The 20,513-nt window shown below is 41.4% G+C and overlaps 1 protein-coding gene across 1 annotated transcript in view; it reads left to right on the top strand.

Annotated features, from left to right (window-relative positions):
• The first annotated feature begins 606 nt into the window (after nt 1-606).
• Nucleotides 607-20,513, top strand: part of LOC139474821 (phthioceranic/hydroxyphthioceranic acid synthase-like) — a 65,152-nt gene continuing 45,245 nt past the window's right edge. Inside the window, exons 1-4 of the mRNA XM_071257952.1 lie at nt 607-827; nt 1,011-1,171; nt 14,949-15,152; nt 16,692-16,873. Of these exons, the coding sequence (XP_071114053.1) occupies nt 607-827; nt 1,011-1,171; nt 14,949-15,152; nt 16,692-16,873 (768 nt within the window). The remainder of the gene's footprint in view (nt 828-1,010; nt 1,172-14,948; nt 15,153-16,691; nt 16,874-20,513) is intronic.

Consider the following 20,513-nt stretch of genomic DNA (forward strand, 5'->3'; position numbering starts at 1 on the left):
TGTACCAAGAAAACATCAATAAATAAATACATTTCAAATTTGTGATTTCAAGAAATTCATTTTTTTCATTGATGCCCAAAAGTTAATTAGTTTTAATAAATAAATTAATTATTGACACAATATAATGGGGACTAAAAAGTAAAAACCACACCATAGCAATAAACTTGTCAAACATCCGTTTCAGTAAACGCCTTTCATTTGCAAGGTATGCTTGAATATAAAATTCCATTTTGCTTGAAATATACAGAGGATGCAGAAGAGCCAGATTGCCCGTACCATATAGATAGGATAGACAAAACCCATTTCATACTCTGCTACGCCCCTCATGGTTTATTCTCCCTGCAGGGTTTTATTGTACGGTAAACAACGACTACTCGTCGTTTATTTCTTAAGTAAGCTGAAGAGTAAAAATAGAGAGCTTCACTTTTGACGATACATATTAATGTCACGCGATGTATTGTGACATTTTACTGAGATGTGTTGATAGATTAATTATGCTCAAGTAATGCATGTTCGTCATGGGTTTATGAAGATAAAATAAGTGTTTGACTGCTCGGGAGAAATGACACGGACACGTCTAACTGCAATGGGTTCATTTTTTCTAGGATGCAGTCGAAAGGAAGCATGTGTGACGAAATAGCCATTATAGGCGTGGGTTGTCGTTTTCCTGGCGCCACCTGCCTGGAGGAATTCTGGGATGTCCTTGCAAAGGGAGAGAACCACGTGGTGGATATCCCCCATGAGAGATGGAACATGGACGCCTTCTTTGACTCTGACGTCAATGCTGCGGGGAAGAGCTACGCAAAGAAAGCAGGGCTCATAGAAAAGTAATAAAAATCAACAAGAGTCGTATATCCATGAATAACATATTCACTATTGTTTTATTATAAGATGTGATCATGAGGACGAAGCTTGTTACAAACTACTGTTGTGTGATTATGATGTGACCCAATTCAGTTGACTATAATTAAGCTTTGTGAGAAATTACCCTTCGTGTCTCCATTTTGCAGTTTCGATCACTTCGACAACAAGCTATTTAAGATCAACGAAACCGAGGCTGCCCAGATGGACCCCCAGCAGCGCCAGGTGTTGGAGTGCACGTACATGGCGCTGGAGGACGCTGGCATCACCAGACAACAAATAGCGGGACAGAAAGTGGGCGTGTTCATAGGTTCGTTTAAAAATCTGTGTTATTGGGATGGTTCAGAATGGTAACATGCGCTATGAGAAACAAAATCGTAAGCCTAGGTTTACACGGTTGTATATGGTTTATTAACACCCCTTACGATCAACATCGGTTGTACCCTTTCCTTAATTGGGGATTGGGGTAGCCTAGTGGTTAAAGCGTTCGACCCGGATTCGATTCCCGAAATGGGTACAATGTGTGAAGCCCATTTCTGGTGTCCCCCGCCGTGATATCAATGGAATATTGCTAAAACCGGCGTAAAACCATTCTCACTCACTCACTTAATTGGGGCTGATATACAAGATTTACTATTCGTGTGATTAGTAATATACAGGTTATTACATTCCATGTTATCGACACAGTTTTCCAATGGTGGCGCTGTTCACATCGTTACAATGTCTTAAACTGCCCACCATTTGACAGTATATACATCACCTTATACACAACCGAAAACGATGCTCATACAATGTTTGGCCCTCACTCTATGAAGGTTCATACTCCGATGAACTCACACAAAGTGAAAGTCAATTCTTATAATTTCTTATCACAATTTCTTACCTCAAAGGATGTAGGCCAAGATCTGTGCACAATTTATTAGTACGTGTGCCTTCATGTTTACACTGACAGACATACAACAACCAGCTATATCGTGGAGTAAAATAGTTCCTCAAAAAGAGAGGTGACATGAGCCTGTGGATGCACAACTTGCTCTTCAGAAACATCTTAAGCAGCACATGTGTTCAAATCATATCCTCATTAGATGAGAAAGTTCTGTAAAGAACTGCCTCAGTAAGTCAGTCACAATGGCAGCGCGTCGTAATACATTTACACCAAGTACAAGGCGTCAAAATTGCCGACACGATAAACGTTACGGGAGAGATTTCCGAAGTTGTTAATGAACCTGTGGCGGTTACATGTGTGAGTCATCATTGATCAACTGGCCGATCATTAAAAGATGAAAAAAAGATGCGTCAAACAGACACTAAGGTAAATTCATAGATTGCTGTAGACGGTCAGTGTCAGCCTAGACACGGATCGAGTCGATACTACGATAGTTTAGATGTGCATTTCTTCGTTTGTTCATTAGGATAGGCCGTAGCGAGGATATTCGTGAACAATCATGCAGTCACGCTCTCTGACATTTCTCAATGTATACTGAAACGCAGAGACCAATAATAAAAGTTCTAAATGATCAGAAAGAACGCTTATGTATGTTTTCGTGCTAGGGAATTCCCAGGGGTTTCCCCAGGAATGTGGAAGTAGTCCGTCAGTGTTTAAGTCATTTCAAGAACAGGGTCTCGTGAAAAACGTATGAACGTCAAATTGTGTCGTTCATACACTTATGAACGTCAATTTCGCGGACATGTGACCGATCTCTCGTCCTATTGAAAAGCTGTATATCGTGTAAACTTCAAATTAAAACATTATTCGAAATTAAACTCTATAATCAGTCTACCTGTCGGGAACATTTTGACGATTTCCATGGCGACGTGGTTGCCTGTTATGTATACCGTTGTCCGAAGTAACAGGTTAACATTATTCGACGTACATTTTTCATGCAAATCAAACTTTGTAACCTGGTAATGTTTGACGAATTTGAAAAAAGGTAATGTTTGACTAATTTGGAATAAGGAAGGCACATGTTACCCCCCGAAAACCGCCCCCGGACATTTCAGATTATTGAAATACCCCGTGCAAAGTAAGCTGCCTTGTCAAAGATGGCAAAGCAAGAGAAATAAGAAAGACGTATGCTGGGTTTAAGGTCATAGGTGTGGCAGGACTTGTGGGCTTCCCTAAGCTATTATTATAATGAGTTATATTTGGCAAATGAGTTACCAGCAAGCAGTAGCAGAAGCAGCAGCAATGGGCAACTATGTTGCCAGCGGCAAAATACTTAGTTTCTGCTGAAAAACAGATATAAATTAAGTTAAGCCAAAAGGTTCCCATCCGCTGAGAAGCAGAGGGACTGAACAGATTCCCGCTGAAGAGCAGTGACCTGATAATTTTGAAGATTACTTGGTGATTAAGTTAGTATTTAGTAAAATCTTAATATCTTTTACATTGGAATACTTATCCTGCATTACTCCGTTTTGCATTTACTGCTATCTTTCGACAGAAAGAGGAATTGTGTGAGCTCCAGCTGCTGAAAAAAGTTGCTCCAACCGGTAGAAGGCAGCACCCCTCGCACAGTCGGCACGTGACCCGGAAGTCATGACGTCACATCAAAACACATAACTGTTTCGAACATATAATCTAAAAACGTCGTGGGGAGGGAGCGAAGCGAAGGGAGGGCACTTACACTTCGTAATGCAGGAAAAGTATACAAACGTTAAAAAAATATTTAGATTTTACTATTTTTTTAACTAATTCTACATTACTCCGTATTGGATCTTTATCAGACGGCATGGCCGGTGGGCATACCTTCAGATGTAATAAACCCTCGTCAAGGTCCGAGGAATCCGCACCGCATACAAGTGATGACCGGAACATCTACAACCATTCCTGTCTTCAGGAAACAAGAGTCAATGCGAAAATGAAAGCCCGAATAGGTGACAGAAATAGAATGAGGCGGGTAGCCAAAAACTAGAACTTACCTAAGCGCAAAAGCGGAACGCAGTAGTGCCCTCTAATATGAGGTGATACACACCAGAGAGTTCGATGGGGCCCGCTCGGGGTATCGAAGAATCAGCGGCGTCGGCGTCAATATCTACGACCATTCCCAAGAGCGAATGTGGAACGCAGAAGAGCTCACTAGTCCGGAGGTGAGGAACACCAGATAGGTCGTCGGGGTATCGGAGAATCAGCGGCGTCGGCGTCGGCGTCGGCGTCGGCGTCAACATCTACTACCATTCCTGTTGTCAGGAAACGAGAGTCGATGCAAAAAGGAAAACCGAAATAGGTGACAGAAATAGAATGAGGCGGGTAGCAAATAACTAGAACTGACCTAAGAGCAAAAGCGGAACGCAGTAGTGCCCTCTTGTCTGGGGTGATAAACACCAGATAGGTCGACGGGCCCCGCTCAGCTTATCGGAGAATCAGTGGCGTCGGTGATTGACGACCTGTTGGGCTACATCCAGGGATCAAAACTATTAATGCCGGTGACAGCGACCAAGGCTACATCACGTAGGTAGTGGCTGGCGAAGTCTATGTAAGATCGCCAAGAACAGCCTTCCATGAGCGACTGGATGGAACAGTTATACTGTGAAGATCCATGGTAAATGCGATAGCCCTGATCTCGTGTAGGTTGATAGCCTTGGGGGGGGGGGGGGGGGGGGGTCCAAAGCGGCGGCTTTATAATTCAGCTTGGAGGAGCCATAGGGAAAAAAGTATTCCGGCTGACCTCCGGAGGGGAAACCGTGTTTCCTAGACTTGCGGAAGGCTTTAGATCGTCGTAGGAAACCTTCAGTGCCCTTACTGTTCATAATAAACGCTCATCCTCATCCTCGGCACCCACAATGTACGAGGGGGGAGGGGGTTATGAATTATCTACTGTATCAGGCTGTCCTGGGAGTTGATTCTTTACGATGAAGTCCCAGCACGGCCCCTGATGAACGGCGCGTTCGTACCGGACTACGGAGGGCGTGGAGCTCACTGACCCGAGCGGCAGTAGCCCATACCAGTAAAAACTCTTCTTCCTTAGGTTGTAGAAGGGAGACGAGTGGAGTGGTTCGAAGGGAGCCGTCCGAAGAGCGTATAAGATCACATTCCGATCCCACGCAGGCGGTCTGAACATGGCTTTTTTTGGCTTCAAGACGGAACGAGCACAGCAAGGCCTGTAGTTCGGGAATTTTCGTCATTCTCCGATCATTCGGGATGGCAAGAATGGAGTTGATGGCGACCAGGTATGTGGAGATGGTAGAGCCTTTCAACCGACGGGTGCTGTGCAAGTACAGAAGGAACTCAACTTGGAACTGCGGTGACCTTGTCATCGAATCCTTGTGTTTGTCTGAACAGCATGCCTGGAACGAACACCATTTATCACCGTGTGTAGATGGACGGTAGGCTGAAGCAATAACCTTGGCTGCTCTAGCCGAATAGCCCTTGGCTCATGGGGCTTTCTGCAGATGTGCAAGGCGTGCAGACGAAATCGTGCGGGTTTTAGGGTGTGACAACCGACTGTGTGGGTGGAGAAGAAGGTTGGACCACACCGATAGTTCCAGGGGGTTGTCTCTGGCGATGTTTCGGAGGTCGATAAACCAACTTTTTGCCGGCCACCAAGGGGCGACCAAAATCAGTGTCAGGTGCCAAGTGGCCTGGATCTTTGAAGAACCGTGGGAGGGAGAACCGGAGGCGGAAAAGTGTACGCGTGTAATCCTTCCCAGGGAAAACCGAAGGCGTCGACTGCCACAGCAACCGGATCCGGCACCGGTGAAATGTAAGGCAACAGCTGAGATGTGGCGAGCAGATGGATGTTTGCCGTTTGACATAGTCTGGCAAAGACGTCTGGGTGGAGCTTCCACTCGGTGGGAGCCACCTAGTCCGGGCTGGACAAAGCCAGTGCCAGAACATGCTCTCAAACATGTGAGTGCAAGACGAGAAAGTACAGGTTCAGGCTGACCACCAAGTCGAGGAAGCGGAAGGTCTGGTTTAGCAGGGATGGAGAGTGGAGAGTACCCTGGTTCCTCAAACACCACACCATGGTGATGTTGTCCATGGACATGATCAACAGGGCGTGACCGAGAATTCTCTGCCAGCAAGTGACGTCCAGGATAAGCGCTTTTATCTCGAGGCTGTTACTGTGCCGATGGTGTTGATCTCCGGATCACAGTCGGTCACAACGTGAGCTGGACTGGGCAACCCTAGAACACTAGCCACTGACAAGACCGGAAAGTCATGGTAAATGAGTTCGCCTACAAGGCTGCAAAGTTGAAAAGTCAGCAACAGGGGTCTCCGATCGTGTGCGGTCGGCACGATACGTGGAGAGGTGTGCTCGCCTGCGAACCAAACCCCATGTACACGACATAAACGAGCTCCACAATCGATCGCCGAGACATCGACGTAACCGGGTAGTCGGAAGTCGAGGCGATGTGTCCAGAAAAGAATGAGGAAATCTGTGAAACTGGTTCGGGTAGATCGCAACCTACTGCACAACGTAATGTTAAGGCAGGCGCCGGTGGTGTTGCTTCTCGGGAGTGCCGGTGGTGTTGGGAGCGCTGGGAAGCTTGGCTTAGGTGGCAGGGGCGCCGGGAAGCTCGGCTGAGATACTCAGGCGCCGGTGGTGTTGCTTCTCGGGAGCGCCAGCGGCCCCGGTGTAAGCCATATGAGGGGGATCGACGAGCATGTTGAGTGAGGTGTGTCCTGGATACTCGTATCGAGTTGAAGGAAAACAGCGACGAGGGACTGCAACATCGGCACTGCGTTGTGAAAGTACAGGACGTCGTACAATCACAGCAGAAGGGGCGGCCCCGATCAGATTTGTTCCCGCTGCATCTACAAGTGCAGCGAGGCAGAAAATCTGGAATTTAAGCAAAAACATAACCCTGTGGCAAAACCACAAAGTACGGGAAGCATAATGTAACTCAAAAACTTTGAATGTATTTTATTGAAGTTTATTAGAGCAAACAATTACGCTAAAACGTTGCGAAAAGGCAAAGCTTTAAGCACGCCAAAACAAAATACATATTACCCAAGCCAAAGAAACAATTCAAAACACAGAACACGAAATGACGTAGCGAAGTGGTAAATGGCAAAAATGGCGGGAACAACATTGTGTCCGTAAATTACAGTGACTAGAGCCACAAACGAGCGATAAACATTCACAAATTACGAATGGGAAGGCCCTAAACAGGTAACAATGTAGCAGCATACGATGAGTGTAGAAACACGCAAAATATAGAAACAATAAGCTTTGATTTCCACAAGGTATACAAAGTACGCCCGTCCGTGGAGGTGACAAAGCAGTTATGTCACTGCTGACTCGTGTTTGGTTATTGATCAAGGGGAGATAAAGGTTTATGTTCTATATTACCTCCCATGGAGACACAAGCCTCCGGTTCTCCCTCCCATGTTTAGTGACAAAAATGATCTCGAACTATATGGTTACACTACAAGTCACTAATGTTCGCATTTCTTTCTGACTATGCACCAGGACTTTTATATGTTTGAACAAAGTTAAAATTTCAGTCAACGTCGGAGTATGCATGACCAGATCAATACGTATATCTAAATACATTTTGTCCAGGGCTACAGTCAAACTATTCCCAATCGGACATTTTGTACCTATCTCTTGAGACCTACAGTGTGTACCCGGGTAGGGTCAGGTAATAGGTGGGTGGGTACCGAGGTAGTAAATTTGGACTCGTCCCAGCCATAGTTTCTGCTATGATAGTAACGGTACCGGTATGGTAGACATTTTTAACACTTGAAACATCACAACTGTCACGTGTAGCCTACAATTACGAAAATTGCAAAAACACAGCAAATTCGTATTCCCGCCATTGTTTTGACACTGACAGTAGCCCTGTTACTCAATTTACTGAAAAGTAATTAATGCTACTTCCCGCTTATTTCTTCATGGGAATCAGACTCGGAATCGGAATCGAGAGAATCGACTGATATATGCCCGACTTCCCCAAATCATCATCATCATCATCATCATCATCATCATCATCATCATCATCACCATCTCCTTGTCCTACTGCAGACATGCTTGTTTGGACAGCTTCGATCGCAATGTTGTCGTCTGCAACATGGGGCTATTTTTATACCTATAAATATCAAACAATAGTTATCATTGTGTATAATTCTAAGAATACTACCTCTATTACATCATAGCCACAAATTCCCATTTTTGCAATAATCACACTATAAAATCTTTAGATTTTTTCGACAGACGTCCTCTTCACTGCCAATTATCTCATAGTCTTGAGGTAGACCCTATCCCTTGTCAAACTGCATCTGCGCATGCGCAAGGCAGGAAAACATCACTTCTTTCCAATAACCTTCATCGACTAGATGTAAGAGATATTGGGGAGGTGGGAGGGACTATTTCCTGATGAAATAGAGGTAGTATTCTTAGAATTATACACAATGATAACTATTGTTTGATAATTCCTGTGAATATCCTACCTCTATTACATCATAGCCAGTATTTACCAGAGGGACAGGTGGGATCTTGTCATCTAGTACTCCCGGATAATTGGCAGATTTAAATTAAAGGAAACACAGAGGCATAACGGGGTATGACTCAATGCGAGACTTCCTGATTTTACCCTTGGCAAACCTGCAGAAGACTTGGCACTTGTGGCATCCTTCCCGTTTTATTATCTCATGATTGTTACCTGTTTTTTTATATTTGACCTTATTTAAATGATTCTCTCTCCGGTTAATGACTTTTCTGATGTCACTTCCGGTTCTGAGAGCATTTATGATGACACTATTGGTTCATTCTCATGTGACATCACTTGGGTCGTTATGACGTCACTTCCGGTTCTGGGGTCATCTATGACGTCACTTCCGGTTCATTTGTCATTGTGACATTTCTATATACTTGTTGCTCTTTAGCCAACAAGCATACATACTTATCTCACCTCAGGTATGATATTGACGTACTTTAACGCTGATGACGTGTTTCCCTTTATATACTGGTTATAAAACGTACTCTTTTACGTAATTTCGGTTCGGAAGTCTTCCCCGACAACATCTCCGGTAGTTATACATGTTACGCCGAGCGACTAACAATGTAATAACCCTATCACCTTATGATCTATGATCCAAGATGTTAGCCAATGATCTGTCCAACCCAGTTGACATAATGTAAAGGCTAACTTACCTTATTTTGAGGTACTTCTGGGGATCTTCAACAAACTGGAAACTGTTAAAAGTGTAGCCTCTGCCATTGGTTCATATGGAGCTTCCATCAGTGCAGACATAACGATGGATAAATTCCATTTTGGGAAAGTGCGTGGGATTTTAATGTCTTCCAGTGAAAACGATTTCATGAGTCGATTTAATACTGGGTGAGATAATGTGGATAAACCATCATGTTGTAGAACTGAGGCTAATGCTGATCTATAGCCTTCAATTGTACCATGTCTGAACCCTTTCTCATTTCTCAGGTGAAGAAAATCAGCCACTTTAGGTATTGTTCTATTTTCATCACGCAACCCTCTTTCTATTCGCCACTGGCAGAACTTTCTCCATCTGACGTTATAGATAGCTGAGGAAGCTGGTCTCCATGAGCTAGCCACCGCATTTGAAGCTGATTTAGAAAAAACCCGGAAACTTGCATCTTTTTAGCGATAGTTTCCAGGCGTGAAGGTGGAGATTTGTCAGGCTGCCGTAAAATATGTCCGATTTTGGTTGGCGGAGGAGATCGTGACGTTCTGGCAGTTTGAGCGGCTCTTCTATGAGAAGTGGAATCAGTCTTTGATACCACCCTCTGTTGGGCCACGCTGGGGCTATCAGAGTTATGACGCAATCTGTGATCTTATTACTCTGTCCAGGAGAGACCAAGGAGGGAAAGCGTAGGCAAACATCCCTTTCCAACTCATGGATAGGGCGTCGACCTGGAGGGCTAATGGATCTGGGACTGGGCTGACGTAAACAGGAAGTCGATGATTGAGGCATGTGGGAAACAATCCAGGTGAGGGGTATCCCACGTCGTGGTTATCCACTTGAATACCTCGGGGTGGAGAGTCCATTCCGTGGATACAATCTTGTTTTTCCGGGATAGGCAGTCTGCCAGTATGTTCACTTTTCCCGGTATGTGCCGTGCTTCTATCCTGCAACTCACCGAGTCTGCCAAGGCAAATAAAAGCGTAACCTCCTTCAACAAAAGTGCTGACCTCGTGCCCCCTTGATGTTGTATGTACGCTACCACCGTGGTGTTGTCTGTAGCTATCAGTACCGACGAATGGTGTAGTAGGTTAGTCCATGCCTTCATTTCTTGGAAAATGTAATTTGTGTAAATGTTTTTTGTCTTGATCTGACCACATTCCTAGGATTGTGACGTCGTCCATATGTGCGCCCCAACCTTCGCCTGATGCGTCTGTATATAGGTGGTGTAACGGTGGGGGGAACATGAGAGGGATGCCTTGCATAACGAGAGCACTCTGAATCTTTTATATAGCTCTCAGATATCTGACCTCTGGAGGTTGTAAAATGCCCTGTGAAAGTTGAAACCTCGATACCTTGATATGGTAATTGGCCCTAATAATGATGATCCAATTTTTTATAAACAATTATTTACAGATATGCTAGAATTTGAAAATGACTCTTGGGTTATATGTGCACGTGGTGATTGGAATTTGGTAATAGATCCAAACATAGATCTTGAAAATTATAAACATATCAACAACCCTAAACTTTTAATAAATATACCTGGTGGAAAAAGAACCCGCGACAACAAGGTAGACTAGACTTCTTTTTAATAACAGAAAATGTAAGTAATATTACACTAGATGCAAATATATCAGCAGGCTACAAATCGGATCACTCAGCCATCTCTTTAACCTTATCCACATCTGTAAACAAAGAAAGAGGGAAAGGTTATTGGAAATTCAATTCATCTTTGTTATGTAATAAGGAATTTTGTGATATGGTTAAAAAACACTTGAAGAAGTTAAACTTGAATATGCCTGTAATGACCAGGATAATGTTCATGTAGAGATTTTAAAATTAAGATACCCAGCAAAAATTGTATTCGAAACCTTCTTGATGAAAGTTAGAGGGAAATCAATTTCAATATCATCTTATTTGAAGAGAAAAAAGAAGAATAAAATACAATCACTTGAAAAAGATATAAATGAGGTAGAAGATCAAATAAGAAATGATTTTCAATTTGTTAACGAAAATAAATTCGCCCAACTTTCCAAGCTTAAATTAGAATTAGAACAAATAAAAGAGGAAGAAGTAAGAGCTCAAGAAATTAGAAGCAGATTAAGATGGTATGATGAAGGAGAGAAACCAACCAGTTATTTTTGCCATTTAGAGAAAAGAAATTCTACAAATAAATTGATACATAAACTAGCAGATGATTCAGGTAATATGATTACAGATGGAAACCAGATACTAGAGCAACAAAAACACTTCTATCAAAAATTATATACTAATCCAAATTTTGAAAACGATAACCTAGATAGTTTTTTAAAAGATATCAAAACTCCTAAACTTAACTTGAATTTAAGAGATAGTATAGAACAAGAAATCACTCATGAGGAAATTAATAGAGTTGTCATGGATATGAAAAATAACAAGAGTCCAGGTCTTGATGGTTTCAGCATAGAATGTTTGAAATTTTTTGGAAGGAATTAGGCCCTTGGATCTTCAGATACATTAATGAATCTTTTAGTAATAAGAAATTAACAATAACAGTTAACAGAGGTATCATCACCTGTATTCCCAAAGGTAAAAAGTATAGAACTTTACTTAGAAACTGGCGACCTATAACTCTCCTTAATGTATTATACAAAATACAACACTGAATTATTCTTAGATAGTACTCCAGAATGTCTTAAAGCTGTAATTAAAACACTTAATGATTTCTACCAAATGTCAGGGCTAAAAATATATATGGATAAAACAAAGGCTATATGGATAGGCGCCCTCGCTGGGAGCAGATTAAAAATATGTGATCAGCTCATCTTGGAGTGGCAGACTGGAGACTTTGAAGTTTTAGGTATTATTCTTAACCCGGAATTAAAGGATTTACTGGTAATCAATACTCGTAAAAGGTTAGAAAATATCACTAAACTTTTAGCAAACTGGAGAAAAAGGCATTTAACATTAATTGGGAAAATTACAGTTATTAAAACACTTGCTTTACCACAGCTAGTTCACATATTCACTGCACTCCCAAATCCGCCTGATGCTTTTATTAAGAAATTAGATAACATATTTTTTTATTTTCCTTGAAACGGAAAAACAGATCAAATAAAAAGAGAAAATAGTAAGAGACAATATAAAAATGGGGGACTGAGAATGCCTGATATTAAAACTTGTGAAATCTCTAAAAATCTCTTTTTAAAGTAAATGTATTAAACATCAGAAATGTCAGCAATATGACATTCCAGTAAAAGATTTACTAAGATTAGGTTCAAATGCTTTATCTACAAAAAAGCTTCTAACCCTTATAGGAATGATGTTATTAAAGCTTGGTGTGAATATTTTAGAAAATATGAATTAGACCTTTCTCTTATTGAAAACATTATGAATCAACCATTATGGTTAAACCACTACTTAAATTCCCCAAATTTTATCATAAAAGATTGGTATAATAAGGGTATTTGGTCCCTAAAACATATATGTCAGGGAAATAGATTTACTCCATTTGAAATCCTAAAAGAAAGATACAATATTAAAGGGACTTTATGTTTTGCATTATGTTCAACTTATTTCAATTATTCCTCAAAAATGGAAAACAGCAATTAAAAAACAATTTGATGTAGATTTATACTTAGATATGTATATTCTTCCATGTTATCTGGACTTATTGATTTGTAAAAATGGTTCAAGACTTTTTTATGATAAACTTATTTTTTCTGACTTACAACCCAAAATATGTAAGAAATGGGAGATTGAATTTGGTGAATGCTTAGAATGGGCTAATTTTTTGTATCTTTTAGAAAAGACATTAGAGATGTAAAATTGATAGATTTTCAATTTAGATTCCTGCATAGAATGATATATACAAAAAAAGAACTGAATAAAATGAAGATTGTCGATGATGATTTATGTTAATTTTGCAAAATAGAGAAAGAAAACTTGATGCATGTATTTTATGACTGTAAATATGTGTTCGAATTCTGGCAGAACTTGGAGTCTTTTTTTAATCCTGTTGGAAATTGTCATATACTTTTTACAAGATTTAATGTATGTTTTTGTGAAATAAGTGCAAAATCTGCAAATAATCATATTATTATGTTAGCTGAGAGACACATTTTTATTTCTAGTTTAAAGAAAAAGGAAACCCTAAAATGGACGTTTTTAAACAAGTATTAAAAGATTCTATTTATTTGGAATATCTGTCAGTAAAAACTAATAATAAGCTTTGTACTTCTAACAGAAAGTGGAAAATGTATTTTGGTTTACATGATGCCTTGAATCTTACATAGATTGCTGACTGTGTGTTATTATTGATTATTTCCAATCACTTTGACTCTTTTGCCAAAGAAAAACCGCAATGTTTCTCCAATATAATGATTACAATATTATAGTTTGGTAATGTTTATTCTTTTATTATTAGCTTTTAATTTTATGATTGCTCATAAATATGGTGTTAACAACTTTCATGCCAGAACATCTTGCTCGATCCTACATGATCAAGGCCTATCCAAAATATGCGGTGTCAAATTATTAATAATGCTATATATATATACACACACATATATATATATATATATATATATATATATATATATATATATATATATATATATATATATATATATATATATATATATATCGCTGTGTATGTAACCACTGAAACTGGAATAAAAATGATTGGGGAATAAAAAGAGTTGAAATTTCAAGATAAAAATGTTGAAATTTTTATCTTGAAATTTTAAGACACTAAGTTGAAATCTCAATATAGTAACTTGAAATTTCAAGATGGTATTGAGAAAAAATTACAAAAACAAATGGCCCTGAAAGGCTTCCGTATATATGCCGTTGTTACCAACCTACTTTTCAAAGTCTTTTAATAAATTGGCATGCCTCATTAAACATACGAACACGTGGCTTACATATAATCAGTCACAAAACATGAACAACACAGACCCAAAAGGGTGTGTCAAAGTTTCTCATTTGCGTTTTCGTTTCTTCTGGGAGACATGGTTTCGATTTTTTTTCTCTCATGAAAAGTACTTCTGAGCGACCTTCAACTTCGGTCGCCATTATGTTTAAAGTTTCGGCGAAGAAGTTGCGGTACCTTTTCTGTTTTTTTTTCTCTCAGAATTTGAGGTTTAGAAAGCATTTATGGAATTTCTAAGTACACGTATGAATATGAGAAGTGGCAATTTTTCACACAGATTTTTTTTTACAGATGTCAGTAGGTGTGTATTACTCTATGAATGTTTGTAAATACGCTTTGGTACTCAATGTGAAAAACGATGCCTTGCTCAAATACAGTGAAGAAAAAATACACTCCATTCACCATCGATTAACTGGGCATTAAATGGGTTTCATTAGCTTATTAATACATAGATGCGTCGATATTTGATCATTTTCTAACTTTTAACCAAAATATTTATGAAGGTTTCAAACGTTCCTTCGCATGTGGATTATCAGTCGGTGCAATTTGTTCAAATTGAGAAAATATTTAAATGGCGGCACATTTGAACGAATGTGTAAACACTCCAAATGTGTATTTATGGACAGTAGAGTTGTGAAAATGACTCAGATGAGTTGGAAATTTACTATTTTTGCGATGTCGCAATTACTATGGGCTTGGGGTAATCCAAACATATTTTATTCAATTCTTTAACATGATGTTTCAGAAGGACATATATATGTCCCTCTGGCACAGCAACTGCCTTTTGTGTAGGGACATATATGTCCAAATGGCATCCTGGGGGTTAAGTGGGGAATCTTTATGACACGTCTACCAGGCATCATAAGGACAGTCATCAACATTTTGACTGCACAGGACATTCAATCCACACAAGTGCACATACAATTGAGGCAGATATTCATTGTAGGTTTATAATAGTTCAATAATTGCTGATTTGATTTGATGACTTATGCATTGACAGTTTTATTGAGTCACTTTCCATCATCAAGTGGCGATGACACTCATGGTAATATAACTTTGTTTCAATTGTAGGAAACATGGCTGTGGACTATGGTGTCTTGGTATCGGATGTATCACCGGATGTCAGCAGCTACACTGTGACAGGACAGGCCGGTTCTATAATATCCAACAGGGTGTCATTCGTGTACAACCTGACAGGACCGTCAATGACCTTAGACACAGCGTGTTCCTCCTCCATCGTGACAATACATCAGGCAGGACTGGCACTCAGAGCAGGTGGGTAGAGCATCTCATGACAGGCACTCACAGCAGCTTGGTAGAGCATCTAATGACTTGCACTCACAGCAGGTGGGTACAGCATATCATGACTTGCACTCACAGCAGGTGGGTATTGCATCTCATAACTGGCACTCACAGCAGGTGAGTAGAACATCTCATGACTTGCACTCACAGCAGGTGGGTATTGCATCTCATAACTGGCACTCACAGCAGGTGGGTATTGCATCTCATGACTTGCACTCACAGCAGGTGGGTATTGCATCTCATGACTTGCACTCAGAGCAGGTGGGCATTGCATCACATGACTGGCACCCACAGCAGGTGGGTTTAGCATCTCATGACTGGCACTCACAGCAGGTGGGTAGAGCATCTCATGACTGGCACTCACAGCAGGTGGGTAGAGCATCTCATGACTGGCATTCACAGCAGGTGGGTACAGCAATTTATGACTTGCACTCACACCAGGTGGGTACAGCATCTCATGACTTGCACTCACAGCAGGTGAGTATTGCATCTCATAACTGGCACTCACAGCAGGTGAGTAGAGCATCTCATGACTTGCACTCACAGCAGGTGGGTACAGCATCTCATAACTGGCACTCACAGCAGGTGATTATTGCATCTCATAACTGGCACTCACAGCAGGTGAGTAGAGCATCTCATGACTTGCACTCACAGCAGGTGGGTAGAGCATCTCATGACTGGCACTCACAGCAGGTGGGTAGAGCATCTCATGACTGGCACTCACAGCAGGTGGGTAGAGCATCTCATGACTGGCATTCACAGCAGGTGGGTACAGCAATTTATGACTTGCACTCACACCAGGTGGGTACAGCATCTCATGACTTGCACTCACAGCAGGTGATTATTGCATCTCATAACTGGCACTCACAGCAGGTGAGTAGAGCATCTCATGACTTGCACTCACAGCAGGTGAGTATTGCATCTCATAACTGGCACTCACAGCAGGTGGGTATTGCATCTCATGACTTGCACTCACAGCAGGTGGGTACAGCATCTCATGACTGGCACTCACACCGAAGAGTAGAGGATCTCATGACTGGCACTCACAGCAGGTGAGTAGAGCATCTCATGACTTGCACTCACAGCAGGTGGGTATTGCATCTCATGACTGGCACTCACAGCAGGTGGGTACAGCATCTAATGACTGGCACTCACAGCAGGTGGGTACAGCATCTAATTACTGGCACTCACAGCAGGTGGGATCGATTCCCAACATGAGTACAATGTGTAAAGCCCATTTCTGGCGTCCCCCGACGTAAAAGTACTATAATAGTGCTAATAGCAGTGTAAAACCATACTCATTCAATCAATCACTGTGATAATGACCGTCAGATATTATTCGAGAAAACAGTATGACGTTGATGTTATGCTTCACAACCAAATAAAAGAGTAAATTCAAGCAAAAATTATATTCTTTTCCAAAAGACATTTCTTCTTTATCCCCTCCACAGTGTCCTTTTGATACAGGACGTTCGTTTGTTTACATGGTCTATTGTTTTATATTTTTCCCAGGTGATTGTACAATGGCAATTTGTGGAGGAGTAAACCTACTTCTTCATCCAGGATATTTCATCAAGCTTAGCAAGGCTCGGATGTTGTCTCCCACTGGGCAGTGCCACACCTTCTCAGCAAATGCCGATGGTTACACCAGAGGGGAGGGATGTGGAATCGTCATCGTGAAACTCTTAAGTCAAGTAAGACAATTGCACAGTTGTGTGTGTCGCAAAAGTATCATATTTTTTACTTATCCTGCATTACTCCTTAATGCATTCACTGATTACCTTACGACAACTAGAAGGACAGCGCAACAGCAATGGTCCTGGTCGAAGAAATAAAGTTGTTGTTCCGAAGTCCCTTTTACTGACACACCTCTGCTGTCCTGTGACCTTGATGACACCTAAGGTCACCTTCTTTACATCACTGCTTGTCGCAATACATCAAGGACGTACTCCAGCGCAGCTCTCCTTTTGTATTAATTTAGGCCTTTAGTTTTTGTCTACAATTCTAAAATTCATCTGCGATGGGTGATGTATTCTTTTCATATTACTTTCACTATGTTGTGTAGTTTTATATGAATTCATTAGGCGTTAAAAGCCATGATGCAGTCAATACCAATGAGCTTTGGGTCTCAGTTACCTGCGCCGAGCGCAGCGCCTGACTACTACCCAAGCGCCTCTACAATGACTTCAGCGTACAATGTTACGCAACCGGTACATGATCAGCTTAGCGCTGTTCTAACATTTTTGGCACAAGTGTTAGTGCCTACACCTGCGCCTAACGTAAACCAAACGCCTAATTTGTTTTCTGGTACAGCATACATCGCTGGACAGCGCTAGTACGCCAGCGCGTACGGGAACATCGGCACATGACTCCTTATCCAGGCGGGTTATCAAAGCTTTCTGATATAGGAGGCACAAAGCACCGGAGCAGATCGCCGGCTTAGCGCAAGTGCCCGAGTGAGTAGCAGACCATCTCGTGTCAGTGACGCCCTCCCCTGGTAACGGGGTAAATAAGAGGGACACCGCGAGGTCATTGGAGGAAGACTTCTCCAAACTTACATTTGCTCTGTCATTTAAGCCACCAACATCGTCAATGCTTGCGGTGGATCAGGATCTATCAGAGGATAACCGTATCCGGATAGATCACTTCCTAACTATGGTGATTTTCCAACAGCGTCAGATTTACCACATGAAAAGTGTTGCTAGGGTTACTCTCCTCGGCACAGGATTTAACTAGCATAGGCCGCTAACGACTGCGCCCAATTCATCATTTCCTTAACCCTTACATCAGGCATCATGATCCACTCTACCATCACTATACCGGCTCAACAAAGGCCTTAGCTCAATTGGTGAAGTTGGTTTCTTATGAGGAGGCTCTTTATTCGGGTTATCCCCGAATCTACACCTGTTCGCAGACGCCTCCCTTCAGGGGTGGGGTGCTCACTTGCCGGGCCAGACAGCCTGAGGGCTATGGTCCGGCGCTCAGCGAAAGTGGCACATAAACAACTTGGAGTTGGAAGCTTTAATTCTGGCCATATCACATTGGCAGAATCTATTACAGTCAGCCCAAGTCGCAATATCCACAGACAACAAAACTGTGGTGTGGTGCCTCCGCAACCAGGGAACAATGCACTCCCTCTCTCTCCTACAACAGACATTCAGATTTTTTCCATGTAGTGGATCGTCTGCAACTACAGTTCAGCACATCCCCGGATGTCGAAACATTCCAGGGACTGCTCCAGAAATTCGGGCAACCAAACATCGACTTGTTTGCTACTTGCCTAAACCACCAACTGATGAAGTATGTCTCCCCGTTACTGGATCTGCAGACTTGGGCGGTGGACGCGTTCAGCATCCCTTGGGAAGGGCTAAAAGAGTACGCTTTTCCGCCACCAGTTTTACTTCCCTAGGTGATAAAAGGGATCAAGGACACAAGGTATCTTACTCTCACTTTGGTGGCATTGCCTAAAAGTCGGTCCGGGCCGGGCCAAGACATGCCAAAGTGTTACTGCCTAATTACTTCATTATCGGCGATCATACCTACATATAATTGGTGCAACATACACACATGACATTAAGGAACAATCACCAAACACAAATGTGCATCATAAATAAGTAATTCGGAGTAAATCGCTTGAAAACCAGAAAGTGGAGCTGTGTGTAAGCGTCGCTGATCTTGGTAACATGTAGATGGGCAATCGTTAAACGAAACAAGATTTGAAACGTATCAAATACTTCTAGCTATCGTGATACACATTTCCATCTGTCGGCATAACGTTTATATCATAGGAACGTACTATATATAAGTAAATACCACTTTAAAATGTCACGGTACATCGTATTTAAAGAAGATACGTTGGTTAAAGTAGACCTCTTCTCCCTATACTCTCGTGTTCGGCCCCACTTGGCCCGGGCTGTCAAAATCAACTTAGACATCACAGATGTATCGTCAAATGGATTCACATCTATAGATTAGTGTTATATCTACCTAAATACCACTTTAGAGTGTCTCAGATCGCTGTACTTAAAGAAAACAAGGTGCTCAAAGTGAAGCCCTTTTCCCTCTACATTCTCAACATAGTCTCTATCAGAAGTGTTTTGCTTGTGTTGGGTCCGACTTGGCCCGGCCGGTCAAAATCAATTTTCAACACACAGATGTATCTTCAAATGTGTTTGCATCTATAGATGAGTATTAAATCTACCTATACACCACTTTATAATGTCACGGTACATCGTATTTAAAGAAAACAAGGGGCTCAAAGTGAAGCATATTTACTGTATTTTCTTTAGAAAATCTTCGTAAGAAGCGTTCGGTCCGACTTGGCCCGGGCTGTCAAAATCAACTTAAACCTCACAGATGTATCGTCAAATGGCTTCACATCTATAGATTAGTGTTATATCTACCTAAATACCACTTTAGAGTGTCTCAGATCGCTGTACTTAAAGAAAACAAGGTGCTCAAAGTGAAGCCCTTTTCCCTCTACATTCTCAACATAGTCTCTATCAGAAGTGTTTTGCTTGTGTTGGGTCCGACTTGGCCCGTCCGGTCAAAATCAACTTTCAACACATGGATGTATCTTCAAATGTGTTCACATCTATAGATTAGTGTTATATCTACCTATATACCACTTTATAATGTCACGGTACAACTTATTTAAAGAAAACAAGGGTCTCAAAGTGAAGCATTTTTACTGTATTTTCTTTAGAAAATGTATGTCAGAAGTGTTCGGTCCCACTTGGCCCGGGCTGTCAAAATCAACTTAAACATCACAGATGTATCGTCAAATGGATTCACATATATAGATTAGTGTTATATCTACCTAAATACCACTTTAGAGTGTCTCAGATCGCTGTACTTAAAGAAAACAAGGTGCTCAAAGTGAAGCTCTTTTCCCTCTACATTCTCAACATAGTCTCTATCAGAAGTGTTTGGCATGTGTTGGGTCCGACTTCGCCCGGCCGGTCAAAATCAACTTTCAACACACAGATGTATCTTCAAGTGTGTTCACATCTATAGATTAGTGTTATATCTACCTATATACCACTTTATAATGTCACGGTACATCGTATTTAAAGAAAATAAGGGTCTCAAAGTGAAGCATTTTTACTGTATTTACTTTAGAAAATCTATGTCAGAAGTGTTCGGTCCGACTTGGCCCGGGCTGTCAAAATCATCTTAAACATCACAGATGTATCATCAAATGGATTCACATCTATAGATTAGTATTATATCTACCTAAATACCACTTTAGAGTGTCTCAGATCGCTGTACTTAAAGAATACAAGGTGCTCAAAGTGAAGCCCTTTTCCCTCTACATTCTCAACATAGTCTCTA

The sequence above is a fragment of the Haliotis cracherodii genome, unplaced genomic scaffold (assembly GCF_022045235.1).
Source record: "Haliotis cracherodii isolate W230 unplaced genomic scaffold, xgHalCrac1.p SCAF_3, whole genome shotgun sequence".
Classification (NCBI taxonomy): Eukaryota; Metazoa; Mollusca; class Gastropoda; order Lepetellida; family Haliotidae; genus Haliotis; species Haliotis cracherodii.